General features: G+C 37.4%; 1 protein-coding gene across 1 annotated transcript in view; it reads left to right on the top strand.

Annotated features, from left to right (window-relative positions):
- Positions 1 to 16,782, top strand: part of COL13A1 (collagen type XIII alpha 1 chain) — a 128,208-nt gene that overhangs the window by 25,757 nt on the left and 85,669 nt on the right. Inside the window, exons 8-12 of the mRNA XM_087932127.1 lie at positions 946 to 972; positions 1,413 to 1,439; positions 7,945 to 7,971; positions 8,622 to 8,648; positions 16,109 to 16,165. Coding sequence (XP_087788253.1) covers positions 946 to 972; positions 1,413 to 1,439; positions 7,945 to 7,971; positions 8,622 to 8,648; positions 16,109 to 16,165 — 165 coding nt within the window. The remainder of the gene's footprint in view (positions 1 to 945; positions 973 to 1,412; positions 1,440 to 7,944; positions 7,972 to 8,621; positions 8,649 to 16,108; positions 16,166 to 16,782) is intronic.

Raw genomic sequence — 16,782 nt, forward strand, 5'->3', positions numbered from 1 at the left:
AACAGACTGTAAATTAACAGCAGCAGGGAAACAAAACTGGGCAAAGAAATATAGGAATACTATAAATAAGGCCCATTTCTTTAACATCCTTATTGGGTTTTGCTGCATTACAGGAGACAATTGGCCATAATTTATAACAATCCTAAAATAATCTGCCTTTCTCTATGAACTTCTTTGCTGACATGTAATACGGTAATATACGGGAGTCCTCGACGTACAAAAGTTTGTTTTAGTGACCATTCAAAGTTACAATGGCATTGAAAAATGTGACTTTTGACCATTTTTCACACAACTGTTGCAGCATCCTATGGTCGTGTGAATAAAATTCGGATGCTTGGCCACTGTAACTTTGATTACCACTGCAGTGGTTCACTTAACAACTGTGGCAAGAAAGGTTGCAAAGCCTTCATAACAAATGAAGGTTATGAGGTTGCAAAGCCCTCATAACAAATGTCTGACTTAGCAACAGAAAGTTGGGCTCAGTTGTGCTTGTGAGTTGAGGGCTACCGGTACTTCATGCCATATCTATCGTGAGGTAATGATTCAGTTTATCCCTAGTTCCCTTTCCCACAATCCTTGTGATATGTACCAACTGCACTGTTAGAATAGTACATGCCTGCATATTTTAAACACTGTCTTTCTTTTTCCCCCCCAGTTTTTGATGTATTTATATCTCTGGTCCTAACATTGCATGATCAAGGCCAGAGGTCTCCAACCTTGGCAACTTTTAAGACTTGTGGACTTCAACTCCCAGAATTCCTCAGACAGCTTTGCTTTGAAGTCCGCAAGTCTTAAAGTTGCCAAGGTTGCAGACCCCTGATCAAGGTGGTTGGTTGTACTGGCAAGACAAAAACATGCTATAAAAAGAAATCCTTGCTATTTAAATCAATTGATCTGTCTCTTTCTTCTCCCTTCTCCTCCCCCCTTTTCTCCCTCTCTTTTTAGGGTCCAATTGGTTTGGATGGCAAACCAGTAAGTGAAGTCATTTTCTGCTGTTCTCATTCTTCTCCTTTAGCCTTTGAGTCCCCGCTCCCCAATTCCAATAATTCTCCCCCTCACATTTCTGTCCAGAAGGTTGTTTAAAATGTTTATTTCAAAATGATCAGAGAAGAAACTTAGGTGGGTTAATAGACAAAGGGCAACAGTGAGCAAAATACTGTGAAATTTTCCATAAATTAGATTAGAAAGTAACCTTTTGCAGCAATACTTAAATTCTCTTCTCTTCTCTTCTTTTCTCTTCTCTTCCCTTCCCTTCCCTTCCCTTCCCTTCCCTTCCCTTCCCTTTCCTCCGCTCCCTTCCTTTCCTCTTCTCCTCTCTCTAGCTGATGAATGGACAAATCTAAAATAATTTCTGATCGTAATGTTCAAAAGGTTTATACTGAAACCCGCTTCTTTTTTTTATCTTGTTTCAGGGACAACCTGGACAGAAAGGAGAAATGGTAATAAGATGTTCAATTAATTTTGCATGCTGCATTCTGCTTATTAAGTTTCAAGTTCATGGAAAAGAACAAATGTCAGGGATGTTTTTGAGGATCCATCTTTACAGGGAATGTAGAGGTAGAAAACTTGAAGCTCTCCAGATGGAACTAAAATATATTTCCCAGCATTCTTGACTTTAGTTGGGATTAGAGCGGAAATTCAGATTTCTAGCCCAGGAATAGCTTTCTTTGGCAGATGAGAAAGACGCAATAGTGATTTGTGCTGAGAAATTTGCAAACTCTATCTTCGTCTTTATTAAACAGCTGTATGCTAGATTCTTAGATTTGTTTAAAACAACAATATACTTAATAAGAGCAATTCTATATGTGCAGAAAACCGTTTGCTCCTATGGAACGAAGTATGATATTTTTGAATGGGCAGAACTGCTGTTGTGGAATTAAAACTGAAAACTATATTTCGGAAATGAATCCAACAGATTTTGGAAATTCATTTCAAAATTTTAAGGAATGTTAAATGATTTCCCAAACTCTTCTCTGCTGTACTAGCTTTTTCTTGGCCAAGGATGTTTAAAACATAAATGGATTACCATACAGTGGTTGCAGTATTGCAAATGACCATGAGATGGCAGCACAGACACACCAAAACAGCAACTCTGGACTCCCATCTAGTGTTGGTGTAGAATAGATTATATTAATTATAAACAAGGTGTGCCTAACAAAAGACCACAGGTGAAAGCATACTCTCACATCTGTAATTTGAAGTTATACCAATATGACCTCTTCCCTCTGCAACTTGATTGTTATCTAATGCTGGTGTATGACATCTATATGAGTGTTGTATTGGTTGTGGTGGCACAAAATGTAAGTTTGTTGTATGTGATTTTGGATGGCTTATTTATATTATCTTTTTGTGTTGCAACCATGAAACAAGGAGAAATACTTATCTAAATCAACTCGCAGTATTTGTGCTTTCTTTCTTCTTTCTTTTCTTTTTTTATAAATTGTATTTGGGTTTTCACAAAAAAAACCCATAATACAAATAAAATATCTTTTTTTGAAAATAGCATGGTCCCAGGTTATCACTTCATACAGACACAAATTCCATTTCATGCTAATCTTTATGTTCTATTCCATATCTTATTACTGTTTTACATTTTCTACATAATTTTTCCCCTCCTTTGATTTTCTCAAGTTAATTTTTAATTATATCTCAATTCAAATCATTGTAATTTGTACTTTTGTCTGTCTTGTTTCAATTTCATATTATCTTTTCTTATTAAACAAATTTTCCCCTGTAGTTACTAATTGGAGTATGACACCTTTGTACAGTATCTTTTAATTTTATCCATTCAACTCTTATTTAACCTTCAATTTATACCTTTAAGATTATAACATTCAATATAATACATAACAGTCGAATTCTGCTTGGTACATTCTTAAAATACACACTATATGCTTAAAAAATATATATATATATATATATATATATGTAACTAAAGCACTCATTCCATTCCAATTCAATTCTATCATTAATATTCATTAAAATCTTAACATCTTTAACATTTCTTTTCAATTAAATATCATACTTCCTTGTGAACACTTATAAACTTTCCATAATTATTTTTTTTCCATATTTCTCTTCACTTATATTTCTATAAATCATTAATAATAATTAAAATGTTCCCATCCTTTCCTAATTTAATTCTCTCATTCAGTTTATTTCATTTATTTATTAACAAACATTCCACTACATTACAATAAATATTTTATCCATCATTTAAGTCATATTTTCTAAAATTATTTCTATTTATAATATACAATACTATTTTATGTACCTTTGCAGAATCCCTTTTACAATTAAATTTTCACCTATTGTCTCTAAACAGGCTTATACTTTCAATCCTTATACCTTTTCCCTGTTTCTCTACACCTTGTTTCTGTCTTTTATAACTTCTTTTCCTTTCCTTCTTCTCCCTCTTCTTCTTCCTCCCCTTTTTACCCCTTTGTCTCTCTACTTCTAATTCTCTCTTCTGTAATCCCCTCTTCTGTTGCTTTCTAATATTATACTTATTTTTCAAACTATTCTTCTTTTGGGGGGGTTGTTTTTTCAAATCTTAAACTTTTCACTCTCTTTCCCCCCTTTCCTTTTTTCCCCCACATAAAATTACTTGTTCATCAAAGATGGCTTCTTCTTTGTCCCGATCTTCTTGTTCTGCAAGCATTTCTTGTTGTTTCTCATAGTTCCAGATCTCAATTTCTAAGAGTTGAAATATGAAGCCAAAAGAACCTCTCCCTTCTTGCGCATCTTCTTTCTGTTTTTTAAGTTCCATTTTCAATTCTTCTAAGAGTGATGCCATTTTAAACACTTTTAAACAACCACCCAATTTATTTTAGTCATTTAAATGCAATAGCCAAAAATCCAAAAATCACCAAGTAATCCAAATAATCCAAAGGTGTTTCTTCTTGCTTCTTTTTTCCACTTTCTCTTCCTGGGGTTCTATTATTTTGTTGCCAAGTTTAAGTTAAAATGTATCTTTCAGGAATCTTGTTAAGGTTTCACTGTAAATTCCTTTTAATTCCAGGCAGTCTCCTCCATTTTTCCAGATCCTGCCCTTTTATTCTTTTTCTCTCCTTTCCTGTTTTTAAAAGCTTTTAAGTATCCAGAAATCTTTATTATTCTTTTGACATTTTATTTTCAGCTTAAATGCCTATTAATGTCAAAGTGGATTTTTTTTCAGTTTCTTGCTTAAGTCTCTTAGCTGTCAGTATAAAAAAGGGAAGGGAAAAAAACCAAATCCTTTCCCTTCTCTCTCTCCTTCACTGCTTAAAAAACTGCTTTGGGAACAATGCTATTTTTTATAGTTTAAATTCCAGGGTACCTTAACATTGTTGCTTTTTCAGTTTAACCCAGTCAACCAAAATTTTCTCTTCTTATCTTCCTCCTGCACATTTTTTTTCTGGTCGAGTTCTTCTTTGAGGTGGTCATTTCTGACCACCGCTACAACCGCCTTCAGGAAAGGGAGTAATGGCCAGCTGGGGAGGAGAGATGCGGCTCTCCTTGACCCTGCTGACAGTCTCCCCCCTCTTCACCATCTCTATGGGATGGCTTAGCCCTGAAACCAGCCAGCTTGGAGCGCTCCGGCAGGGAGCACGGATCAAAACCGCGCATGATCACGGATTTCAGTCCGTCGCCAAAGGAACTTAAACCAGAAGTCCAGTATTTGTGTTGTCTTATTTGACTTTATTTTATCGATCCTGATTTCCTTTCCCAATCACGAATTGATTGGTTTCATAGCTTAGCAAACACTTTTCACCTGTGCTGTTTTTTGCATTCAGCATTTCTTGTTATAGCTACTTTCTCAATGGAGATCGTAAAGATCCATCAGAAACAAACTAAGTTTGGTAATGACCCCGATGCAGTACAATATAGACCTTCGGAATTTCATTCATTTCTTGAATTACACATATAAATAAGGATCATGGATTGATATTTGAATGGTGATTATAAAATCCAGAATGAAGTGATAATCTGATGAGTTTCCCATTGCTGGAAGCTAAAACCCACCCCTCTCCTAGGAAAATGAAATATTTTAGGATATAGTAAAAAGGCAGAATATTTCCCCTAAAAAGAAAAGTAGAAACTCAGCCTCTATACCTTCGCTAATGGACTATTATTACTCTAGCCTAGGCCAGTCTATTTTACATAACAAAAATGTCCTCCGGGTAGAGCTATAATAGGAATTGCCCAAAGCCCTTTCATTACATCATCATCCAGCAAGGCTCAACCAAGCCTGGGACTCAGGACAACCTACAGAGTTGCCTCTTCACGGCCCCATGGGAGTGTGACAACCAATCAGAATACAAGCTCAAATTCAAATCCCAACAGAGGGTATAAAACAATTGCACTCTCAGCATATCAGCCCTTCTTTCTTCACCCAAGGCATGTGATCCTGCCCACCATTAAGCCATCTTTCCAAGCAGTCACCATGTTTCCAGTGTCTTTCTTCCCCACTTGGAACTAAACCCAGAAGGCTATTTCTTCCAACACTGTGAAATGTAATTCAGTAGTCTCCTCTCTTCAAACCATTTTGAAAATTTTGTTGTGGTGTAGGCAGTATACCCAATTTTGAATGAAGGCATTTTCAAGCAATCTCTGGTCATTATTGGGCTGAAATAGCCACAATGAAGGTAGATCTTAATCTCCCCTCCATGATGGCTAAGAAAAGCTAGAAGGTGCTATGAGACCATAAGGAACTGCAATCAAGCTATCATATGAAATAATGAAATGACATATTTTAGCCTTGGACTCAGTGTTTAATAGATGTAGTGTAAACAACATCTCAAGCACTGTATTATAAGAGTAGGGTAGTGTGAATTCTGTCCGAACTCCCCAGATGGTTAATTTTATGTCTGGGCTTAGGAACAGATGTTAATATGGGAAATCATAACAGTTATTCAAATGGATTTTTAAATCACCGGAGTCTAAAAAAATATATACAATAACATGAATGTTGTTAACTGGTCATTTTTTTCCACTATGGGAATTATGTGAAAATGGCCTTATTGAATTACCATGTGCTTTACAGATAACTATAAATATAGATAACTATAAAAGTGTGTTTTTCACATATATCTCAAGAATAGTACCGGTGTATGCATGTATGGGAGAGAGGTGAGAGAAAAGCTGGGAAGTAAACAGGATGGAGAACTAAGAAATTGTTTTCAGATATTCCACTTTCTTGGTCCAATTTTTTAAAAATTAGAAATGTATAAGAGTTCCCAATGGATTTTGAAAATAAACTGCCTGCAAAATTATTTATGTCAGTCAAATAATAATAGTCCAGAATATACCTATCTTGCTTACGAAGTCAGTGGGCAAATGGTTGTAAAATAATCAAGATGGGGTCTGTGTGATTGAAGCCCTACCCTGTTTCTTACCCGCCTGCCATTTTGAGTTTTTTAACCCCCCTATGAATATTACTTCTTGTTTGCAAGTAAACATGCTTTGTGCACAAAGGGTCCCTGATCCAAATGTTCTCCCTACCTTGCTAATTCTGTTGCTATCGATGTGTATCTTGGCCTACTCTAGACACATGTCTCATTTCAGTGTGGGTGAATTTCTGGTTATGCTAGAATCACACATTTTTCAGTGTAACCAGATTTTATCCAGCATCAAAACCACAGTGAACCACAGGATTGTTTTCTCTTCTTATCCAAATTAATGAAATAATCCCACTGTGCAAACTATTAAATGTTGCAAGCTTGTAGTACGGCCAGGTTCTCCTTGACTTGACCCAAAGTAGATAGGCTTCTAATTGATCTCCTCCGCAGCTCAAAATAATTGTCACTTTGCAATTGTGGTTCTTTATTTTTGTTCTGGACAGATGCCAGTTTTCTATAGTATCTGGAGAACCAATAGTGTGCTTTTCTTTTAATCCAAACATAGGGATGGAACTTCATAATGAACGTGTATGGTAACCCTTACAAATGATTTTGCAGCTCTAGGCAGAAGTTAATGGCAGGTTGCCTTTAACCATGAATCTTAGCCCATAAAGACCCTATAGACATTTTCACAAAATAAAAATAATGGATGACTTTAGCCCAAAGTTTTATGCAGAAGTAGGCTCATCTAATAATCTAATAATAAAGGATACGGTGGCTCAGTGGCTAAGACACGGAGCTTGTTGATCAGAAAGGTTGGGAGCTCGGCAGTTCAAATCCCTAGCACTGTGCCACGGAGTGAGCTCCCGTTACTTGTCCCAGCTACTGCCAACCTGGCAGTTCGAAAGCATGTAAAAATGCAATTAGAAAAATAGGGACACTTTAGTGGGAAGGGAACAGCGTTCCATGCAACTTCGGCATTTAGTAATGCCGGCCACATGACCACAGAAACGTCTTCAGACAGCGCTGGCTCTTCGGCTTTGTAACGGAGATGAGCACTGCCCCCTAGAGCCGGAAACAACTAACGCATATGCGCGAGGAGAACCTTTAACTTTACCTTTAGGTCATCTACTCAGAAAAATGGGTAAAATTATCTGGTTAGTCCTTGGATAAACAAGGTTTTAAGCCTAGTCAAATCTACCTTAGCAGCTCTATTGTGAACCTACAATTTTTTGCTAGTTCAAAATTCCAAATGTGCCCACTTTGCAACCCCTTTGTGAAATTCCATTTAATCTATGTTATCTGAAAGATTCTAGGTACGCTTGTATTTTAAAATGTGGAAGTATTAATAATCTCAAAAGAGGATGCAATTCATCCATCCTTTCTGTAATGCCAGTACTTTGTATAACTTGTGCTACAATTTTTGTAATAAATCTCACTTCCACTCTCGCTCAGTGTGACTTTGGGCTTTTCAAGGTCAAAGTTCAACTAGTAAGTATTTCTACTGATATTAAGATTTCTAATCACATCAGTTTTGATTATTGGCTATCACTAAAAAAATATTAATCATTCTCTCTCTTTTTCCCCCTCCCTCTCTTTCTCCCTCTCCCCCTCTCTCTAATAGGGGATCCCAGGACAAAAAGGAGAAAAGGTAAAATTAATATAGGATATAACAGTTCAGATCATATTTGAATACAGGTATTTTCAAAACTGAAACCTGAAATCTGGTGTTTCCTGTATGTCTGAATCAATAGTTTCACTATCCCTGGTTATTGCTTAAAAAGAATATACCTTAACCTGCCCTTTTAATCCATATGCATTGGTAAGAACAACTATTACAAAAAAATCTGAAAAGTGTATAGTTAGAGCAGGCATCTGCAGGAGACAACACATGAAAATTGTACATTTTCAGTGGAGTGAATGGCTTCCAATGAATTGGCAGGTACTTTTGTTGATGAATTTTGTAACTCTGAAAATTTCCTTGCTCCAAGTCAGATAATATTATAATTGCAGGAAAAGGAACATATTAAATAGGCAGTCCCAGAACCGTGGGCATATTTGATCCTGAATCAATGGTAGTAAACAAAATTGGCCAATAGTTTTGAACCATGAAAGGTACCAAGAATAAGAAGTTCTCTCTGACACGAGACCAGTGTCCAGGGTGGGTCAACCACCATTTATCCCCACCAAGATGAAAGAACTCTTCACAATGATGCACCTGCTGTGGTCCTGTCTCTTTGACTCTATTTTTGGGTTACATGATTTAAAATATTTTCTTTTTTAATCCCTCTGTTTTTGCAGGGTCAGTGCGGAGAATATCCACACAGGGTAAGCAAATTCTTCTGGGTTTTTGACCTGAACTCTGTATCTTATCCCTTCTTGGCCTGAATAGCTTCCATGGAACTTCAAACAGATCAACTAGGAAGATCCCCTCCTTTGATCCTATGTTTCTCTCACCCACCATAGATATTCTGTGGCTTGGATCCTTTCTTGACCAAAGAAAGAAGAGTCTTTTTTTAAAGGCACTTATCAATATCTTTCCATATTCTAGTCACACAAACTCTGTTATGAGAAAGGGGTGGAGAACAGTCATGGAGGAATGCTTCATCTCCTCACCTATGGTTCCTTTTATTCAAATCATATTAAAATGGCAGTGGACCCTACCAAAGCTTTGTAAGTTTAAATGAACATGGTCACAATGGAACCTGGTCATTTAGCACAGCAGGTTTTCTGAAGCGAAGCAAAAGTTCACACATTGTCCAGCATTTTTTGTTTATTTATTTATTAGCCTAGATTTAAAGAATATCTGCCCCCTCCAACAACTCTGGGTACTTTACAGTATAAAAAGCCAGAACAATAAGATAAAAAAACAAAGGATATGATTCCACAAACAGAAAAAAACAAATGAAACAGCACAAAGTCTTCCAGGCTTCCCCAGAGTCTGGGAGAACAGCCATGTTTTCAATGCCTTTTGGAACATCAACACGGTGAGAACTAGACAGACCTCCTTGGGGGTCAGGCGGAAAATGATGCTCCAGAGGACAGATGTTGCGTTGTTTTGCCTTCTTCTAGGATGCTTGGATAAACTATAACTGTAACTAACAAGAGGAAGAGAACGACTGAGCACAAGAAAACAACATGACAAATACTAATGTGCTTAGAGTTAACATAGCCAAGGGGTATTTACATAGTTGGGAACTTACAACCACACATGCAAGTTACATGCCTGATCTTATATAGCAATAATCTGTGGGCAATCCAGAAAAGTCTTTCAGGATTTAACATTTTAATTTAATCTAAACAATGGGAATGAGTTACAGTTTAGACAACAAGTTAGAATCTAAAAGAATCATCAAATTTGACTCATTTAAAACCAAGTTAAAATGAGCGACCAACTGGATTGCAAACTGTACTCAGCATAACAAGGTTCCCATCAACAGCCAAATCTCAAAAACCCTCTAAAGGCAATAAAAAAACTACATTTCCATTTGTTGCATAAAATTTATCCTTACAATAAAAAGTGGATGACCAAGGAATAGGAGAAGAAAAGAAAGTTCAGGAGGATAAGTATTGTCTTTGTCTGCTCCAAATGTCTTAAGAAACTTTTGAATATGATTTTGATGACATTGATGGCTTTTTTAAAAAATCTCTGGGGCCAATGGTATAGCCCTAATCAATGCTAATTCACTGAGAATGCAATGCAAACTTAATCATTACCACAGAATCTTATTTGAATTCTTAACCATACGATATGTGTATGATTTGTACCCTGCCAATTTTAAAAATGACTCTTGCCAGATTACATCCCTAAAATCAAAATAAAACAGCATACAATTATCATTAAACCGAAAAAAATAAATCAAATATTTAACAAAGCCAGCATTGCACGTGATGAGATTTGATTGTGTTTCTTGAAAGGCATCAAAACAATATTTCAGTGCCAAAATCTCCACTCAGCAATTGTTTATGTGAAGCTGATTGGAGTTGAAAAGAAAAGTTATTCCTGTAGATTATCTGGACAATAAACAATAATGCTCAAGAGAACTTCATGTTCCAAATCTCAACTTGGAAGATTTCTTAAATCCATCAAATTTCAGCCAAAGTTTACATTTATCTACTTAATAGATTGCTCTTTAAAACATGGAGAATTAGTCATGAAATCCTAATGTACATCCAGATAAATTTGTTTTCTTAGAAAATATGGTCTATGGCACATTGATTGATGAGCTATACTGCTAGGAGAAAGCATTATCCCATGTGAGCGTTCAGAAATGGGTCAATCTCTGAGTACCGTAATGCTGTACCACGAGGGCTCCAGAATTTCTAGGAGGGTTAGGGCCACAAGGAGTGATTATAAAGTCTAAATCTCAATCTAAGTTACAAGTTATAAAAAGCCAGAACAAGATCTTGGTACAAATAGTTAGCTAGAAATCAAGAGTCTTTGCTGGATGAAGTCCATCTTTTCCAGAATTCCATCACGATCACTCAAGAAGCCTCTAAGCAAGTTGGGAAACCACTAGTCCTATCCATTGAGTGCTCTGCAGCAACTCCTAACATGTGGTCTTTCACTTTCAAATAGGTTAGTTTCCTATCAATAGTCTTCCCACATTTGTTACTTAGCCAATTGCCTTTTATTTTGTTATTCTTCATGACCTCATGGTTGACATGGGAGGGTAGGGATGCAAGAATTGAGGAGTCAATCTAAGGCAGAGTTCTCCAAACTTGGCAACTTGAAGACTTGTGAACTTCAACTCTCAGAATTCCTCAGCCAGCCATGTAAGATGGATGTTGCAACACAGTCAACGACCCAGGAGATTACAGCACAAGACCCAGGATGCCACAACAATAGAACTCAGAAGGTCATCACATAGCCCATGACCCAGGTCATTACAACCCAGGAGATTACAGCACAAGACCCAGGATGTCAAAATAATAGAACTCAGAAGATCATCACACAGCCCATTACCCAAGTCGTTACAACACAGGAGGCTGATAGACACACAGCCAATACCTCAGCCACACATGTTTTTATGAAAAAGCCAGCCAATCTGCAAACATCAACTCCATCAACCAATCAAGAAATGACAACACAGCCAACCTCCCCACCAGTATATATAGGGAGACAGCAGCTCCGATCACACTTTGCTCACACAAGCACGAAGCCAAAAGCACCAGCCTGAAAATGGCGAGTGGGACCTCGTTGAAACATTGCCAAGATACTCTTAATCTTACATGGGAAAAGACCCGAACACACCTAGACCTACATACCTATACCCATGAAAATCTACGAGGAGAGAGAGAGAGAGAGAGAGAGAGAGAGAGAGAGAGAGAGAGAGAGAGAGAGATTGATTTAAGGCAGGCTCAGTTTCTTGAGTGCATGTCCTTTGATTAACCAAAACAAAACAATGGCATTCAGCTTTGTTCGGGTATTTTCCCACGTCATTATAGTTGTGCTTTTAAAGTTGTACCAACGTTTCGGCAGAATCTCATTTGCCATCATTAGGCTTCTGTATTGTGTTCGTCTGTGAGTCAGACTTTCACAGCCGTTTCAGTTTTAAATTTGGGGCTAGCCGACTGCTGTGCCAGAATGTTTTTTTCTTCATCCTGATTGGTTGGAAGTCTTGTCTGTGTTTATTGGTCTTGGAATTTGCTGTGTTCTGCTTGATTGGTGTTTCTAATATCTTCTGTCTGTTTTGTGGCTTTTTTTGTCTTGATTGGCTGGCAACATTGTGTTCCAGTATTGGAGGCTTTTAGTGCAGCTTGGCTCTGAGTAAATGGATGGCTATAATTTATTAGGAAACTAGATTTCATCTGGGTGCCTGGTTGGGGTGTGTTTGAGCTGGAGGTATCAGGGGGGATCTGTTTGTGCCCAGGTGTTTACCTGGCTTTTAGTGTGGAGATTTTTTTGTTTGAGAGTGCAGGCTTCCAAATAATTGACAGTCTGGTGGAATCATCTCTTCTATTCATGCTTTCAGGTCTTTTTTCAATCTCTATGGCTTCTCTGATAATTCTGTGGCTGAGGTTTTCTATAGTGGCTAGGGTTTTGGTGCCACTGAAGTCAATGCTATGACTTGTTGCTTTCATGTGTTGGACTAGTGAGGAAGCGTGTTCCAGCTTTTTTACTGCATCCTAATAAATGATGAATGACCTCATGAAGAAAAAACCATTCTGGCACAGCAGTAGGCTAGCCCCAAATTTAAAACTGAATATATATATATATGGATCTTTGGTTATTCGGGTTTTCTCCCACGTAAAATTAGAAGTATCTAGGCGACGTTTCGATAAAGTCTCATTCATTCATCATCCCCAGGCTTGTGTCTTCGGCTTTGTGCTTCTTTGTGCAGCTTGCAGCTGCTTCTTCCTTTTAACTGCTAGTGGGGGTGTGACTTGATTGGGTGGGGGCTTGGCTGAGTTCTGATTGGGTGGGGGGGTGTTCTCATTGGTTGGGGGTTTGGCTGCGTTCTGATTGGTTGGAGGGTTGGCTGTGTTATGATTGGCTAGGGGTGTGTTCTGTTCAGGTGGTGGCTTGGTTGTGCTCAGGTTAGTCTTAGTTGCTGGGGGATTTGAGCTGTGTGAGCTGTGATCCTGCTGTTTGGCTTCGCATTCATGGTCGTGCTGCATCTTCATGGTGGGCGTCAGTTCGCTTCATGTATGGGTCGGAGGGGTTTGAAGTGGGTAGTGATGCAGCTGCAGTGCGGCTTCTGGTCCGTGGTCGTGTCTCATCTTCTGTGTGGGTGTGAGTCTGCTTTCTACATGGAAGTGTGGTGGTAGCATCTTGTGTGGCCCTCGTGGATGTGGGTCTAGTGTCATTCTTCATGTTAGGTACTCGTCTGTTCATGAGGGCGGGTTTCCAAATGGCTGGTAGGCGGGAGGTATCATCTCATTTATTCATGCTGTGTCGGTGTTTTTCTATCTCTATGGCTTCTCTGATTATTCTGTTGTTGAGGTGTTTGGTTTTGGCGATAGTTCCAGTATTTTTAAAGTCAATCTCATATCCTGTGGCTTTAAGGTGTTGGACTAGGGAAGAGGTCAGTTCTTTTTTGATTGAGTTCTTGTGTTCTTCAATGCGTGCACTTATTCTTCTGTTAGTTTGTCTGATGTATGTGGTGGGGAAGGCAGTGCAAGGGATTTTGTATACTCCTTGGTTTTCTAACTCGATTCTGTCTTTAGGGTTTCTTAGGATGGTGGATATTTTTCTGTTTGTGCAGAATGCTGCTTTAATGTTGTGTTTTTGAAGGATCTTGCTGATTTTGTCTGTAGTGCCTTTTATATATGGGAGGAGGGCTTTGCCGTTCTCTTGTTCTCTGTCTTGGATTTTGGTTGGGGTTTCTTTTTGGATTAGATGGGTAATCTTCTTTCTTTGGAATCCGTTGGCTGTTAGTAAGTACATTAGTGAAGAATACAGGTGAACACAATGCAGAAGCCTGATGATGGCAGATGATGCCAAAACTTTGCTACAACTTTAAAAGCACAACTATAATGATGTGGGAAAATACCTGAACAAAGCTGAATACTATATATATATATAGATAGATAGATAGATAGATAGATAGATAGATAGATAGATAGATAGATAGATAGATATATTCAGCTTTGTTCAGGTATTTTCCCACATCATTATAGTTGTGCTTTTAAAGTTGTAAAGTTTTATATATATATATATATATATATATATATATATATATATATATATATATATATATATATATATATATATATGTGTGTGTGTGTGTGTGTGTGTGTGTGTGTGTGTGTGTGTATATGTATATGTATATGTATATATATGTATATGTATGTATATATATGTATATATGTGTATATATATACTTCTTAGCTGGCATCTATAGTCATGAATGAGATTTGTAACCCTGACCTAGGAGCCAAAAAAAGTTACAAAGGCTGGCTGGGAAGAATATCCTAATATTCTTCACATATTCACAAAATTCCAGATAGCTAAGAAAGCTGCCCAGTTGATTTCTTTATCTTGATTCCTCTGCTTCCAAAGTCAAAGTGGAAGGCATGTATCATGAGGTTCAAATAGATCTAATCCATCACAAACAATGTCTATTGCTTTATGGAATACGTTGGAAAGACATCAAACATAGAGGCTGAAATGATAATAGAGGCAGAAGCTTAAATACTTTCTGTTCGGGATTTGAAAATCCCTTTGGAAAACAGACTTGAGATCTGGACTTCCTCCAAGAGAAATTTGGAGCTGCAGCTGGTGAAGAATTCTGGATGACAACCGTATGCAGATAATAAACCTTTCAGAGGCATCTGAAACAGAAAGGGGTAGGAACCGAAAGCTGGCTGATTAACTTGATGTTCTGGCCAAGTGTATTTACTTAATAAAGCAATGGCAGTAGAGTATTAAGCATTGGCTGGTATCTGAACAATTTCTGAGTTCAGATGTAAGTTCACCATACGCTGATCAAAATGAAGAGACCAGAGCATGATGATAAAATAAAAGAAGTAAAAAATATAGGGCTACAAAGAGAAAAGAATCCGGCCATCTCAGCTTAGGATGCTGTTGGTTATTAGAATTATCATTTAAGAAATCTCTCTCCATCCCATTATGAGCTCAGTGGTAAGAGATCAAAGAACAAAGAACAAGGCTGAGAAAAGTCAACAAAACTTTGCAAAGGGGGGAGGCTATGCCTTCAGCTGTTCATATTCTGCTTTCTCCTTTGGAGCTGAAATCCTAAAAGATAGGAACTGTAGCCAGCATAATTTCGGAATTTAACTAAAAAAGCTAATCTGGACGAAGGCTGTATTGTTGTTGTTTTTAATTTAATTCTGCTACATTTCAAAATATTGCCAAAGATATTCTTAAATGCCTCCCTCCCCAAAGTTTTAAATCATAGAAATGTTTTTCATTTCATTTCCAGGTAATATTGCCCCCCCCCCCCCAAAATCATGTTATTTAAAATTTCAGCCTGTGTTGCAAACTTTTTTTTTTTAGATGAAGCATTTCCCCCCATCTGGTGCCCTCTAAATATGATAGACTTTAATTTCCATAATATGTAAGCTACAATGGATAGAGATTATCGAAGTTAAACACAATTAGAAGGGCACAATTGCCAATCTCACAACTGATTTCTTAGTCAGTAATCAATATTAGTCAAAAAAAACCCTGCATATCTGCATGATATGGATTTAATAGCAAATAGATTTCTTGCATCTCCTGCCAGCAAATATTTTATATATGCTTTTAAAAGAGAGAAAGGAATAATGATAAAGGAATATTCCACTTTTTTTCTTATATAGTTTGAGTAATAGTTGACCAAGGTCTGACTGCAGTATTAGTGTCAACTTTTAATGATATATAGATGGATGTTATTGGATTACTTTTCCTCTTTTTACTGTTAGTGAAGTAAGACCTGAAATGGAATTCCACTGTAATGTAGTATCCATTGATACTGTTGTTTCAGTGGAGGAAATTAGCACACTGGGAGATTATGCATGTGTTAGGGTCCCCAACCTTGGCTACTTTAAGACTTGTGGACTTCAACTCCCAGAATTCTCCAGCCAGCATAGAATTTTGGGAGTTGAAGTCCACAAGTCTTAAAGTTGCCAAGTTTGGAGACCTCTGCTGTTACACAATACCAGCCTAGAAAACAGATGAGGTGACCAAAACAGGTAAAAAAAAAACCCACAACAGATACAAGCACAACATCTGGGTTGAGTTTTCAAACCAAACTGATGTTTGAACTACCACATTGGTTTTATGATTTTGATGATACAGTGAACTGAATTGACCCCATTGTGTGTTTCCACTGTCCCCCCAGGAATACCTAAGCACCACACTTGCAGCTCTGCGTTCTAATCACATCCTTGCATTGAAGGTTTGTGAGAAAGAAATGGTTTGACCTTTACCAGTCCTGTTGCAAAAAACAACAACAAAAAAGGGATATTGCATACCCTGAACAATACCAAACTTTTTGTAACGTGTCTGTGGATAATCAGGAAGGTCACACTGGCAAAATGGACATCTAATCCCATGCCTTATAGTCATACCCCCTTACTGAGGCTTTTGCTATAGAGAAACGAGGCAGTCTTTGCATTGTTCCCAGTAATTTCTGATAATACCAGTAGGAATTCCAGGGTCATCAATTTAGAGCAGCTGTTCCCAACTGTTGTGTTTTTTTTTTTATGGCCTTCAGCATAACTAGAATTTCCTAGCTCACTCTATAAGCCACAAATGCAGATGGCCATTGCAGGACATCAACATTAAAGTTAAGGTATGTTAATTTGGGTTTTGATTGGATTTTTATTTGATTTGGTTTTCTCACCTTAATTTAAATAAGATTGCCAGCAAGAATGGCAAAAATCTTTGGAGATTTTAAGGAGAATTCCAGAAAACAATAAGTTATGGCCATTTTGTGAGACTTTGATGTTTTATTTTGATGACTCTATGAGGTACCACCAAAACTCAACTGCTTCCTCCTAAACTTTTTTTTAT

This window comes from Pseudonaja textilis, chromosome 4 (genome assembly GCF_049901715.1).
Source record: "Pseudonaja textilis isolate UNSWEBS1 chromosome 4, rPseTex1.2, whole genome shotgun sequence".
In the NCBI taxonomy this organism is placed as follows: Eukaryota; Metazoa; Chordata; class Lepidosauria; order Squamata; family Elapidae; genus Pseudonaja; species Pseudonaja textilis.